The sequence below is a fragment of the Gorilla gorilla genome, chromosome 15 (assembly GCF_029281585.2).
Source record: "Gorilla gorilla gorilla isolate KB3781 chromosome 15, NHGRI_mGorGor1-v2.1_pri, whole genome shotgun sequence".
Lineage (NCBI taxonomy): Eukaryota > Metazoa > Chordata > Mammalia > Primates > Hominidae > Gorilla > Gorilla gorilla.
The window spans coordinates 89,502,952-89,517,540 of NC_073239.2; the positions used below are offsets into that span (position 1 = coordinate 89,502,952).

Here is a 14,589-nt window from a genome sequence, read left to right on the forward strand (position 1 = left end):
TGTCTTTCATGTATTTTTCTCATTTCCTATCAGGTTTCTGGTCCTTTGTCCTCAATTTTTAACACTTCTTTTTATATAGGGAATTAGCCCTTAAACTGTGGTACATGCTGCCAAAATTTCCTCCCAGTTTGTCAATTGTCTTTTGACTTTATCGTGTTTTTGACTATGCAAAATGTTTATGTAGTCAGATATACCAACATTTTATTTAATTGCTTCTGGATTTTAAGTCACAGTTTGAAAACCTTTTCCTGTATTTAGATTAAAGAGGAATTTACTTGTGCTTTCTTCTAGTACTAGCATGGTTTTACTTTGTACATTTAGATCCCTGATGTATTTGGTGATTATTTTTATGTATGGTGTAAGATATAAATCTAATTTTGTCTTTTCTCAAATGGCTACCCCATTGTCCCAGCACCGTTCATTTAAAAGTCTGTCTCTGACCCAGTAATTTTAGATGCGACCCTTACCCTATACTGTATTTCCATATGTAGTTGGATCTATTTATGGGCTTTCTATTCTATCTCAACTGGTCTATTTATCTCCTCATGCTTCAGTGCCACACTGTTTTATCTATAGAGGCTTTACAGTATGTTTTAATATCTGGTAGGGCTAGTTTCCATCACAGTTTCTTTATCAGTATTTTCTTGCCTATTTTTGCATGTTTGTTTCTTCATATGAACTTAAGCATCGATTTGTCTAACTCCATTAAAAAAGTTTGTTGATATTTTTATTGGACCTGAGATAAATTTATAAATTAACTCAGGAAGAACTGACATCTTTGTAATGTCAGGTCATTCTATCCAAGATCATAGGATGCCTTTCAATTTGTTCTTTGTGTTTTTGAAAAGTGTTTAAAAGTTTTGTTTATATAGGTTTTGCACATTGGTTGTTAAATATATCCCTAAGTATTTCTTCTTTGTTGCTATTATAAATGGAATTATGTTCTATAACTGGTTATTGTTTGTATATGAGAAGGCTGTTAATTATGTGTGTTAGTTTTATAATCTGTTACCTTTTATGTTTGAGTTAGCTTATCATTGATTCTCCAAGGTTTTCCAGATATACTATCATATAATACAAAAATAGAGTTTTATTACTTTGTTATCCATTCTTACATCTCTAATTAAATTCTCCTGTCTAATTGCATTAGGTAATGTCTCTAGAATAGTGTCGAATCATAGTTACAGAGATAGTGAGCATCCTCCCCTGGTTCCTAATCTTAGTGGAATTGTGCCTAGTGTTTTCCTCATTAAATAAGATACTGGCTTTAGTTCTAAGGTACAAATACTTTATCATGTTAAGAAGATATCCCACAATCACTATTTTTAATGTTTTTATCATAAATAGATATTTTAACCACACTGTTTTTTTAAAACTGACAAAGGGAAAGAATCAAGCATTTTTTTCCTGCCATTTCTATATGATCTACACCTGAGGGTAACCAAATGAAAGACTGGGCAAGTTTCTCTTCCTGGAATTACTCCAGCAATAAACAAAAAAGAAATTATCCAATAAGAATATCACTATTTTGCAACCCCTAACAGAATAGTCAATCCAGTCAAAGGTCATCAATAGATGCTACCTTTACAAAAAGAGAAACATCAGGCATTATACATCCTGATGAAAGTGTACACCACCATCTATGAAGTAGTCTTGCCAAAAGAGAGAGAGAGAGAGAGATGGAGACAGAGTTGGTGAGAGGAGAGAGAGAGATAAAGACAGACACAGAAAAAGAGACAGAGAGACAATCTGAATCAAGCCTCTAGCCCTAACAATTGACAAGAAATTCAAGAGACAGAGGAAAATGTCAGACAGCACAGAGATATACTCAGTCAAATACAGTCATGAGAACTTGAACAAATGATCTGATTTCTTCAACAAAGAATTTAAGGGAGGAAGAAAGAGAATAAGATGGAGGGAAAAGTCTATGTATTATTTAAAGAAGCTATATATACGTTTATATGCACCTACAGATATTTAAATAAACTTCAAAGACATATCAACTAATTGCAATGTATGGGCCTTATTTGAATCCCAATTCAAATAAACAGGCTGTAATAGAAACATTTATGAGACAACTGAGGAAATATGAGATGACTGGATGTTTGATTGTGCTAAGGAATTATTGATTTTTTAGCTATGTTAATATTTTGGTTATTTAGGTATAAAAGTAAGTCCTTATCCTTTTGAGATACATATGAAGTAGTTACAGGTAAAAATGATATTATGACGGAGACTATGGAGAGGGAGGTCATGGTATTTATGAAATAAGGTTGGACGTGTACTGATCTTTGTCGAAGCTGGTGATGGTTTACATCAATTCTATTATTCTCTCTGCCTTTGTATATGTTTGAAATTGCCCATAATAAAAAATGTTCTTGAAAATTTTGCACTTACTATATTTAACATTTAGACCAAATGAGATCATACACTGTGGAATGTGGTGGAAACAATCAAATACATCCCTGCCATAAGCAGTGTTGACCACTGTCAGTCTCTGAGCCCTCAAGGGCTAATGGCCAGGTTGCTCCCAAGTGCCAGGGTAACAGGCCCCAGGGGCCTAGTGACAAGAGTCCTTCCTTCCTCTTCACCCCTCAAAGGACCCCAGCTCTGTGGATTTCTCCCTCCCACAGGGAAAGCCCCAAACTCACATCATTCTCTGAGGTCCCACAGAGGATACAGGATTTGCACTCTATGCACTGCCACTTGTAGGTCTTGACAGCCTCGGTCATGTTCAGGGTAAACTGCAGGCAGGTTGGGTGACCTGGAGGAAGCCAGAAACAACAGCATTAGGGCCAAAGTATGAACTGCCACCCCTCAACACCACTCACTGGAAACACATTGATGCCCAGTGTGCAGGCGGGGCAGGGTAGCATGACGTAGGGAAAAAAATGGGGACCCAGACAGGGCCCTACCCACATTCTTCACCACCCCGTTATTCAGATCAAGGGCAAAACAGAGACATAAGCACATCCAATTCTGCTTGCACTAAGATCATATTCCCCGGTAGGTGTATCAGTTGATGAAGACAGAAAACAATGATCAGAGAGAACGAGAGAGGAAACTGCAGAGTACGCAGCCTGGGGCAGCACTATGAGAGACACCAGCGGGACCCTCCAAGCCCCAGCATCAGCTATGGCAGCACAACAGGTAAGAACTATTTGGAGCTGGGCCTTCTGATCCAACCGGTTATTCACACTGCCTTAGGGTGCAAGGGAGGCTATCAGAAGGATTGTATGAGGTTTCCAGGGTCAGTGCTCAGGGGTAGGATGAGGCATTGCACTGTTACCTAAAGTATCCATGCCCACACTCATGAGACTAGCAAAAGTTCATATCCTGAACAGTGCCAGGGACTACAGAAGGAAGTGGCCTGGCAGGGATGGCAAAGAAATGGAGCATCAGAGCAAATGGCCAGGTCTATCCTAAAAGGACTGGTTGCCGGTTCTAACTCTTTTCTCCATCCCAAGTTTCATGGGAGCCAACCCAATCACAAGATGAGAGAAGGGACATTAAGCTGTGACCTTCAAGCACAGCCCTCGTGAGCCATGCCCAAGACTTGGCCTGTGGAACTGGACTCTGTCCTCAGACCTAGGTCACCTAAAAGAAAGATGCTTGCAGGGAGAGGACGGCCATGAACTGTAGAATGCAAAGACCCTTGGCCTTCTATGTGGCATGGAAGGATAACTTGGATGACATTCCCAGGTCTCCCAGTACTGTGAAACAGATCAGAATCTGCCCAGAGCACACAGGGCAAAGCCAATTACTGACTCTGTCACAAAAAATATTGACAGCTTTGCCCAGTGCCGAGCACTCACCATTCTCCAGAGCTTCCAATTCTGCCAAACCCATTATATGGTGCCTTGTGTTGCCTCTTTCATTTGAAGGATTATATGCTTTAAAGAAGGATGCTAGTTAAAGAAGGATGCTAGAGACAGGGGACACCAATCATGGTTGGCATCGCCAACCTAGTATCCTCCACAGACAGGATCCCCCATGGCGCCACCACCCCTTGGCAAAGCCACATCTTAGCAGGAGCCCCCATTTCCTCCCTTTCAAATCTTCAGAGAGCTGTTCACATCATGACCATTTGGATGAAATACTGTCTATTCAGCCAATATAAGGATCCTTCACATTTTGAGCTCCACAAATAGAAACCATGCTGAGTTATCTTGGAGAGGGCAAGGGGTGTGGAAATGACTTGTTGGTGGTGGGGAGGGGACACTCAGTGAATACAGGCAGAAGCAGCAAGGAGAGGCCTGATCTAAAAGCTTTTCAAGGACTTCTCAGGTACCATCCAACTTACAGACTTCCACAGCTCTGAACTAATAACCCTCTCAAGGTGATACCATGACAGTGGCCCCAAAGAAAAAGAAGCCTTACATTAAAAGCCTGCGTGAACAGCCAGCTGATATTCTTGAAAGCATCTCAAAGATTGGTCTAAGAAGAACATTAGCCAGGGTTACTCCCTATTCCAGTCTCTCAGAGAGAACACTGGGATGGGTACAGGGCAGGAAATATCTGTTTGGGACTCCATGTGGTATGACCACAGATGCCCAGTTTCTCTGACCGGGCACCATTGAGAGCATGAACATGAGGTCATGGAGCTGATGCTCATATAGACACGCTGACTTTGGCCAGTTCTGTGCCACACCCCAGCCATACCCAGCCAGCTTAGGATAACTATTCATTAACTTACCAAGTACTTATTGAGCACCTACAAGGCCAGCCATTGTGCTAGACAGAAAAGACACAGTGGGGATGAGCAAGACACCTCGAGCCCTTCCAGCCTAGCCAAAGAGGCCTCAGATTAATCAGCTACACATGTATCTATCAACTACAATTGTATAATTAGTGCCATGAAGGAAAAGCATAATTGGCCATAAAAACACATAGAAGAACCTAACCTAGACTGAGATGTCAAGGAAACCTTCCCTGAGAAAGATCTTTAAGCTGATATGTGTCAGATGAGGCGTTAGCTAGGTGGGAAGAGGAGGATTCCAAGTAAGGGGAACAGCATGGGTGGAGGCTTTGAGCAGTGAAGCAGCTTAGCAAATTACAAGGAGGAGAAAGGCCAGTGAGCAGAGGCTTGGTGAGCAAAAGGAAAGGGGTAAGAGGTGGCTGCAGAGGTAGCTGGAGAAGGATTACAGGCATTTGCAGCCCTTATTTAAGAATCTGTTTTTTAAGTCATTAAAGGCTATTATGCAAGGCAGTAAGTGGGTCACATTTTGTTTTTAAAGGAGCATTCTTTAGCATGAGTGCTATTGGGATGAAGTGGTTCTGTATCTTGATTGTGGTGGTTACATATGTGATAAGATTGCATAGAACTGTACATACACATACACATATGTATTTGTACATGTAAAACTAGTCACATCTGAATAAAGTCTATGATTGCATTAATATCAATTGCCTGGTTTTGATATTGTGCTATAATTACATAAGATGTTGCCCTTGGAGAAAACTGAGTGAAGAGCTCAAGGACTTTTTGTAATATATTTTGTAACTTCCTATGAAGCTATAATTATGTCAAAATAAATAGTTGAAAAAATATTTTTAAATAAGGAAAACAAAAAATTAAATCATCGAAAAGAAAGGAAGGTGGAAGGCAGATAAGAAAAAGGAGAGAGAGAGGAAGGAGGGAAGGAAGAAAGAAAGGAAGGAAGGAAAGAAGCAGGAGGAAGGGAGGGAAGGAGGGAGGGAAGGAAAGAAGGAAGGAAGGAAGAAGGGAAGGAGAAGGGAAGGGATGAAAGGGACAGAAGGGAAGGAGGGGAAGGAAGGGAAGGAGGGAAGGATGGAGGGAGGGGAAGGGGAGAAGAGGGGAAGGGGATGGGAAGGAGAGAGGAAGGGGAGGGGAAGGGGGAAAGGGGAGGGGAAAGGGAGAGGGGAGGGGGAAGGACAAGAGAAGGGGAGGGGAAGGAAGGATGAAGGGGCTGTACTCTAAGGAAAGAATTGTTGAGGGGTGGGAGGGTACAGGCATGTAAGAATTGTTGCCAGGAAACTAGTTAGGAGGCTAATGCGGCTACCAGGAGAGATACAAGAATGATTCAACTAAGGTGGAAATTTGAGAAATGTTAAAGAAATACTTGACAGGACTTGACTATTGTTTGAATGTTGGGAATATGGGAAAATGATGAGAAATATTCCCAAGTTTCTGACCCATGAAACTAGGTAGATTGTAGATTACAGTGAAACTTAGATGAGAAAGACTGTAGAAGGATTGCAGGGACCACATAGAGGAAGAGGATTCCTTCTGTGTTGAGCATGCTGAAATTGAGACTTCTGGTAGAAATGTTGAGTGGATAGTTGAATGTATGGGTCGAAATTCAGAAGTTTTTGCTAAATAGGTGATAAGTGAAACCATGAGAATTAATGAAATTATCTAGGGAAAAGGGAATGAGGAAGTATCTAGGGAAAGAAAGGAAGAGGAGAGAAGAAAGGAGAATAGAGAAAAGGGTCTAGGACTGAGCTTGGAGGAGCTCAAGTCCTCCAAGATCAAAAGAAAGAACCAGCAACGGAAAGAGAGAAACATGGCAAGAGGTAAGAAGCAAATCGGGTGAGTATGGGGTCACAGTAACCAAAAGAAGAGGTTTCAAGAAGGAGAAGGTGGTCAACTGTGTTTACTGCCACAGGTTCTCTAGTTTGTCCTTGCTCAATAAAGACCCTGAGTGAGGGAATGTTGACAGATCAGGGCAAAAGCTACCCTACTAATAATAACACGCTTCAGTCATGCCATCTTCCCAAGGAAGGAAAGTCAGCACATTCCAGAGCATGACAGAACTCAGCAGCCAAATGTGCATCTGAGCTGTCTCTGTGAGGAGGGGCTGGGGGTGGCGTGTGCTGCATGCATTTAGCAACACTCCACCAATATTTATCGAGAGCCAGCTCTGTGTCTTAGTTCTCTAAGACTCCTGTGCTGAGCTATGAAGACATTTTCTGGGATAGCTTTGGACAATGGATGGTAGCAAGTGGGTTTTGGAAATGCCTGTTGGAAGTTTCTGAAACAATCTCATGGCTTTCTCTGTGTTCCCATCTTGAGAAAGTCATCAGCCTCCTGAAGATCTTCAAACCTGAAGCAAGGGAGGTAAGCTCACACAGCCTCAAGCCCCCGATAAAATGCAGGACTCAGATGGGCCTTAGCAGTGGCTGCAGGAACTCCTTCTCCTCCACACTCAAGACATCACTCAAGCGCAAGAAGAAAGTAGGGGAGGGAAATACTATTGTAACTTCTCAGCCAGGGACGGTGAGACACAAAAAGTTTAAGTCATCAGCAGGTGCAAAAACTGTGCCCAGAACCAAATCCTCCTGTCTGGACCACCATAACAGATTTGCTCCTGCGCCTTTCTCCAAAAACTGCAGAAATCATTTGCCAGACAAAACTGCAAGAATGAGACTTCTTACCTGCCACAAAAATTACTTCAATAATACACACTGTTAGACAAAAGGAAGTGTCTAAGGAAAGTAATAGCAGCTTGTTTCTAAGGTTCACTGGTCTTACTTTTGCCCAGAACTCATTCCTAAATGCTTTGAAAGTAAGAGAATAACAAATACAGTCTTTCCAATTCAAAGGTGAAAGAAAAAAAGAGGCACATGGCTATAAGGTAATTTGTAATACTTATGGTCACTTGATATTTGAGGATCCCTATCTTAATCTCTTTTGTAAAGTTAACCCTCATTCTCTAGGGTATTAGGCTGGTGCAAAAGTAATTGCAGTTGTTGCCATTAATGGCAAGTACTGCAATTACTTTTGCACCAACCTAATACTTGCTTGGAAATCTAGATTTTTTCATAGCCCCAGGTTTCTTTAGAGCAAGAAATACCCATATTGCTATTTAAATAGCCTACTATAGTGGAGGGAAGACAACCCTTCCCAGGCCCCCCTGGGTGCCATGATTCAACAGAGCATTTATAAGATTCCAATTACCAAAATGAATTTAGAAAATGGTGCAGTGTGCATGATTCAGCCCAGCCAGATCATTAAAAACCAAGTCCTTCCCGGGTGTTCCTCTAAATGTATTCTATCAGGAGCATTCAGTAAATCTCCTGCTAGCTTGTTGAGCTGGGTCAGTGGTGAACTTGGTGTGAAGAGCCATTCCTGATTCAGCCCTAACCCTTCCAGAACTGACCTCAATCCTCTCTAGAGGTTGACACTGGGTATGTCACCCATGGCCACTATGTATGGGAGATCTAACTGCTGGAGTGGGCTTTTGGGAGATCAGCATTTGGCTTCAGGGTGCTATTTCAGCAGATGGACGGAAAGGGAAACCAATGGGTTATGGGAAACTTCTCAGACAGATGATAATCCATGAGGCTGGGAGTACCCGGTGTTTCTGACACTACAGCCTACTGAGCTCAGTAAAAAAGGAAAGGCAGGCATCTGAGAGCAGTGACAGCAGCCTTGGCACTGGAAGGACACATCTCATGTCTTTATAGAAACATGTGCACAGATGCTGAAAATGTTCAAGGGACTGCAAATGGGATTTTGTGGTATTTGAGTGAGAAGGCATACAGATAAATATCCAGGCAAAACTAGTGTTAGTTTCATATTCACAGCTGCCAATTTCTATGCATGCTAATACACAACTGCCCCAACACAAGGGTATTTCCAGCCTTTTAGGGGAGAAAATATCTAAATATACCTTGTGGATTAAGCTGACATTATGATTGCAACTTAAAAGCTAACCTAAGTCACTTACTAGTCAACCTCCTCTGAAGATATTCAGTACATTGAGAGAAACACAGTTCATTTTCAACAAACCCTGGGCAAAAGAAATACACAAACTGCTATGACATGTGTCTCTTACATTATGATCCTTATTAAAAGAGTTTTTATTTTATTATCACCGGTATTTAATTTGGACTAGGCTAAGCCACATCACTGATTGAATTAGGGCTCCAGGAAAAAAAATTATCTTCCTAGGTATGCGTTGAAAACATAAATAAAACAAATACGAATAACTTTGGAATCAGCATGGTCTATTATTTATTCATTGTGAAATTATAAACATCTAATTATACTTTATTACCTTATTTATCAATGTTGATCGCTTAAAAGCTAATTTCTCAGGCAAAGAGAACTTAAATATCCATGGTTCTCAGGCAAGTAAATGCAAAACTCAAATTGTGCTCCTTATTCTGATGCTTGGTTTACAGAAATTGTATTACATAAAATACATAGAATCAATTCCAACCCAAAATAGCACCAAAAACAAGTCTCCATGGGCATTCATTAGAAAATAATTTGGCTCAAATTTCAAATAGTTCTCTATATTCTCATACACATATAAAATTCCTGGTATTTACAAATTGCAAATGTATATATGAAGTTTTAGCTAAAGCATTTATGCAAAGAATAGTCATATCTGAATCATCATGCTACAAGGTAATTTGAGAAGAAAAATTATTACTAGTTCTCTTTGGGAAGCCATCTCATTCAATCAGATCCATTCATTTTCATTCTCTCACTCCTCTCTTCTCTTTCTCTTCTTTCCCTCTTCTGTCTCTCTCTCTGCCCCATTCCCTCCCCCTCTCTTCATGCTCCTCCACTTTGAGACCCAGCTTGGCTGGTGGAGGGAAGGAGGCTCAGTCATTATATTGAATCTGTAAAGGGGAAAGGGATGGACCAATTCTGAGCAATCAAAAGTTCAACTGCTTTATGTATATACTATGGCAAGTTTGATAACTGGGCACTGCTGCTTCCCATAATTATTTCTCAAGCCCTGCTTTGTAAACCTTCTGCAAAGGTCTGCAGGTTCACCTCTATCTGCCCCCAGATATTACTTCTAATGCTGAAGACACCTGCAAATCGATGATCACAATGGCACTCCAGAGGCATCTGAATGGCTCCCTTTTTCTCTCACCATTTTTACTGCACTTCAAAGAGGACAAAGAAGAGAAAGAGAATGGAAAGGACAAATACCAAACAAACAAAAATGCATTAAAAATAAATGATAGCATGAGCTGTGTGGCTGCCCTTTCTTGGGCAAAACACCTTCCTGTGCATACAGCTCCACTCCTCTTAGAGGTTTGTTTATCCTCTCCTCCAGTTGTCAAGGTCTGTGGCACCCAGGAAACACATGGGATGCAAGCCCCAGGGGCTATTGCACCAGTCATTCTTATAAATAACCATACAAAGCACATTCATGCAAGAGTATTACGGGCACTTTTAATAGGCTAAACAGCCAAGGGCTCATGGCGCCATTCTCAAATGGTCCTAGAAATTCCCCAAGTTTTCGTGGTCAGGTGTGGTCCAAGGTGGAGTCCCCAGGAAGTGGATCTACACCTGTCTATAAGCCTGAGGGCATACATCATGGTTGGTCTTCTTCAAGTGAAATAATGGGATAGGGAAGCCTTGACCTGGATTTATACAATTTACTCGACTCAACTTGGGGCCAATGCACAGCACTAGGAATATGTTGAGAGTCATAGTAATGACCCCAAAGCCCCTAATCAGTCACTGCAGCTGAGGATCAAAAATAATTTATTCATTTATTCATTTCTTTGACAGTATTTGTTGAATATATAAATATGGCAGGCACTCTTCTAGGTACTGGGGACATAGCAGTGAGAAAATCCAAACCCCTGCCCTCAATTTACAACTGCCACACTTTGAGATATATTACAGCACCTGAGTCCTTTGGACAAGTCAATTGACTTCTCTAGCATTAGTTTTTCAATATATTAAGTTAAAGCATTGGAATCTACTATCCATGAAGCTGTAGCTTTGTCTATGCCACCCAAAAATGGTATTTTTAAAGATACCACTGATCCCCAATTGCCCATCTGCTTGGTGGGATAAACAAGCCTTCTAAAGTTTGCCAGCTAAAACTCAAAGTTAAAAAAGAAAAAAAACTAAGAAAGAAATTAAAATAGCCAGTACGTCCTTCTAGAATTCATGTCAACTTTCCCATATTGACCAGCCCAGTCCAAGTCCAATGTCAACACAACAAAAGATGGCCAAGACAGAAAGCAAAAGAAATCTAGAAATCTGAAGGACTTTTAATCAACCATACCACCCACCGCCATGCAATAAGTTGGGCCTATACAGATGAGCTGTCATAAACTGAAGGTAGACAGAGGCCTTGGGTAAGGTTCCATCGATGAGGAATATTAGATCTGGGATGAGCTAGGTTGAGCTGCTGTGTGACAGCTGCAGATATTGCCAGGCAGGAAGTGACTAAGAGAAGAGGGTCATCAGTATGAGCAACTCTGGATGACTTTCCTTTTAAATGCTTCTCTGGAATTGTAGATTGCAGGCAACCAGCTGCCCAAAGTGATTCTTGCCCCACAACAGTGTGTGAAGGTCAGGCTGAATCATTGTCCAGAGCCCAACATCAATTTTAGATGCCAAGCCTTGACATTTGCTGTGCATTCCAGGCCTCTCTGGACCTTAGGAGCATCCAACCATGGGACCTGGCTAAAGGCTCTGTGTTTTCTTTAGGAAAATGAGCCTGAAAAAGAAACCATTGCTTAGATTGGAGACCCTGTAATCCCTGTACTTCCTACTGTCCTGAGTATATCCAGGAGAATTTCATAATGTCTGTAATTGATGGATAGCTGGTGGAAAACAGCAGTGATTAGTCAACACTTGATTGCCCCGATCCTCCAACTGCTGATCATCCATGAATTAGAAGATGAATTCATGAGTGGTCTAAGTTCTTGAGTTGCCTGAGGACCTTTGAAGTAGCATTCTAATTTTTTCTTCCAAAAAATATTCCACAGAGTTGTGCTAAGTCAAAAGGAAAAAATGCTTTCCTATCCTTTTCTATGTGAGCCTGGGAAGCAATCATAGAAGTACCTAGAAGTAGAGGACTGACAGTGTACTCATGACACTTAGACACTCTGTTTTACATTTTTTTTTTTTTTTTTTGAGACGGAGTCTCGCTCTGTCGTCCATGCTGGAGTGCAGTGGCGCGATCTTGGCTCACTGCGAGCTCCGCCTCCTGGGTTAACGCCATTCTCCTGCCTCAGCCTCCTGAGTAGCTGGGACTACAGGCGCCCGCCACCACGCCCGGCTAATTTTTTGTATTTTTTAGTAGAGACGGGGTTTCACCGTGTTAGCCAGGATGGTCTCGATCTCCTAACCTTGTGGTCTGCCCACCTCGGCCTCCCAAAGTGCTGGGATTACAGGCATGAGCCAGTGCGCCATTTTTAAATCATTTTAGTCTATTTTGAGTGTTCTTGCGGACTTTGCAATCTACCCAATTGTGATCAGATTCTTATAGAAAAATAATTCCACTTAATTTGGCAAAATTCACTGAGCACCTGTTCATTGCCAGGAACTGTACAAGGTGCTGAAGTTTCAAAAAGGAATGATGCATGACTCCTGCCTTGAGGAGCTCAGTTTGGTAGGTGTGCTAGGCAGTCTCTGGCATGGCCATCAATGAAGGACACCATACTCTTGTGTCATTCTCCCCCCTTGAGTGTGGGCTGCACTAAATGACTCACCTCAAACTAGTAGAATATGGCAGAAGTGATGTCACTTATAATATTAGGTTATAAAAAGACTGCGACTTTCATCTTCCGAATCCCCTCTTATGTTTTCTCACTTACTTGCTCTAAGGGAAGCCAGCTGCTATATTGTGAGATGCCCTACAGACAGGTCCATGTGGCAACATATGAAGGAAGGCCTCAGTGCAGCAGCCCAAGAGGAACTGAATCCTGCCAGCACCCACATGTGTGGGCTTGGAATTGAATTATCTCCCAAGTGAGCCTTCAGATGAGACCACAGCCCCAGCTGACAACTTGACTGCAACCCAAGGGAGGCCTTGGGCCAGAGGCACCCAGATAAAACACACATAGATTCCTGACCCACAGAAACTATGAGATAATAAGTGTTTGTTGTTTTAAGCTGTTGAGTTTTGGAGTAATTTCTTACACAGATAACTATTATATATAGAGAGAGAGACTCTTTTAAATGACTATAATATTCTTACACAGATAACTATTATATAGAGAGAGAGAGACTCTTTTAAATGACTATAATACAATGTGATAAGTGCCATAATAGGAGAATGAATGAAGTTCTTACAGATGAGGAAGCAATAAATAATGCTGGAGAGGCTCAGGGAAAGCCACTGAGAGGAGGTAGCTTTCAAGCTGGGCCTTAAAAGATAAATACGAGTTTTCTAAGTAAAAAAAAAAAAAATGGAAACAGCATTACAGGGAAAGGCAACAGCAGGAAATATAAGGTGCATGGTCCACTCAGGCAAAGCAGAGTAGCTCAAGGAGAGCAGGGAAAAGAGGAATTGCAGGAGATGATGCTAGAAAGGTATGAGGAAAGATTATGAAGAGCCTCTTATGTAGGCATGAGGATCTGAATTTAATTCTGTAAACAGTGGGGACTCCTCGGAGGTTTTTAAGCAAGAAACTGATGTGCTTGTACCCATGCTTTAGAGAGATGAGTCTGGTGATAGGGCAGAAGGCAGATGTGTTGGAGATGGCTGGGGAAGGGGGACCAGTCACTAAATCCATCTATTCAATGAGTTTGTATTGAGCACTTGCAATGTGCCAGGTGCTGTGATAGATGCTGAGCAATGGAAAACAGACAAAGTCCTACCCTTCTGGAGCTTACACTGTAATGAGGGGCATTAGTCCAGGGCAGATCTAATAATTGTGGGGATGAAAGGAGGAAACATTTGAGAGGTAGAATTGGTCAATAGGATGTGATACCTGCTTGAATATGTGTGTGAGGAAGAGGGAGAAGTAAAAAATTGCATCAAGATTCCTAGGTTGGGCCACAGAGTAGATGATAAAACTGTTAGCAGAGATGCGACTTGCAGAGTAAAACAATGGATTCAAACTGGGCACATTCCATTAATTGTGCAGATTAAGATGCCCAGGAATTGGTGTGAAAATGTGGTTCTACATTCAGGAGACAAGATCAGGCTAGAGATATAAATTTAGAAATCATCAGGTTTGGGTGGTAGATGGAGCCTTGGAAGTTGGTGAGACATTCAGGAAGAGACCACAGAGCACAAAATAAAAAGGACCTAGTTAGGGGTAGAGGGAAGAGTAACCATTGGAATTGAAAGCGTTAAAGAGCACCAAGAAGAGAGTCCACTGAGAAAGCTGGAGACAATGTGGTCAGAAAGGGAGAAGGATCTGGAGAGAGGCACTTCATGACATCCAAGGAAGAGGAAGGGTGGCACCACCATCAAGTGACAGATGAAGTAAGATAAGAAACAAAGAGAACGTGTTGCCCTGGGTGAGCCATTGGTGATGAGAACTAACACAGTCACTAGTAGCAATGGGCCCTCATGCCTCTCCAAATCACTGATGGCTTCAGCAGCGCAGAGAGAAGAACTCATACACAGATGGCCTCACAACATGCTTCTTCTGCCGCAGGCTTTGTCCAGCACTCTCAAGCTTGGAAGCACCATGCACAATGATCTCAGGAACATTGTCTTTATCTAACTCCCTTCATTCATAGCAGGAATCATATTCCGATGTAGATTCTGGGGCCAAAGCTAGGCCCTGCCAGCCTCAGTTTCTGTCCTTCCCCCGGCGATGCATCAAATCCCACTGGAAGCCGTGCCTTTCTTTCTGACCTTGGATTGAAGATCTTCAGTCCTAGGTGACTGAGCCTTGCCC

At 41.9% G+C, this 14,589-nt stretch overlaps 1 protein-coding gene across 2 annotated transcripts in view; it reads right to left on the minus strand.

The window, feature by feature from the left end:
- The window catches only part of DPF3 (double PHD fingers 3), a 276,138-nt gene that overhangs the window by 8,015 nt on the left and 253,534 nt on the right, over window positions 1–14,589 (minus strand). The window contains exon 9 of one of the 2 annotated variants that reach the window (XM_019010025.4): window positions 2,652–2,764. In XM_019010025.4, coding sequence (XP_018865570.1) covers window positions 2,652–2,764 — 113 coding nt within the window. Of the gene's footprint in view, window positions 1–2,651; window positions 2,765–14,589 lie in introns of those variants that run through there. The other variant, XR_008671183.2, reaches the window with a different exon arrangement.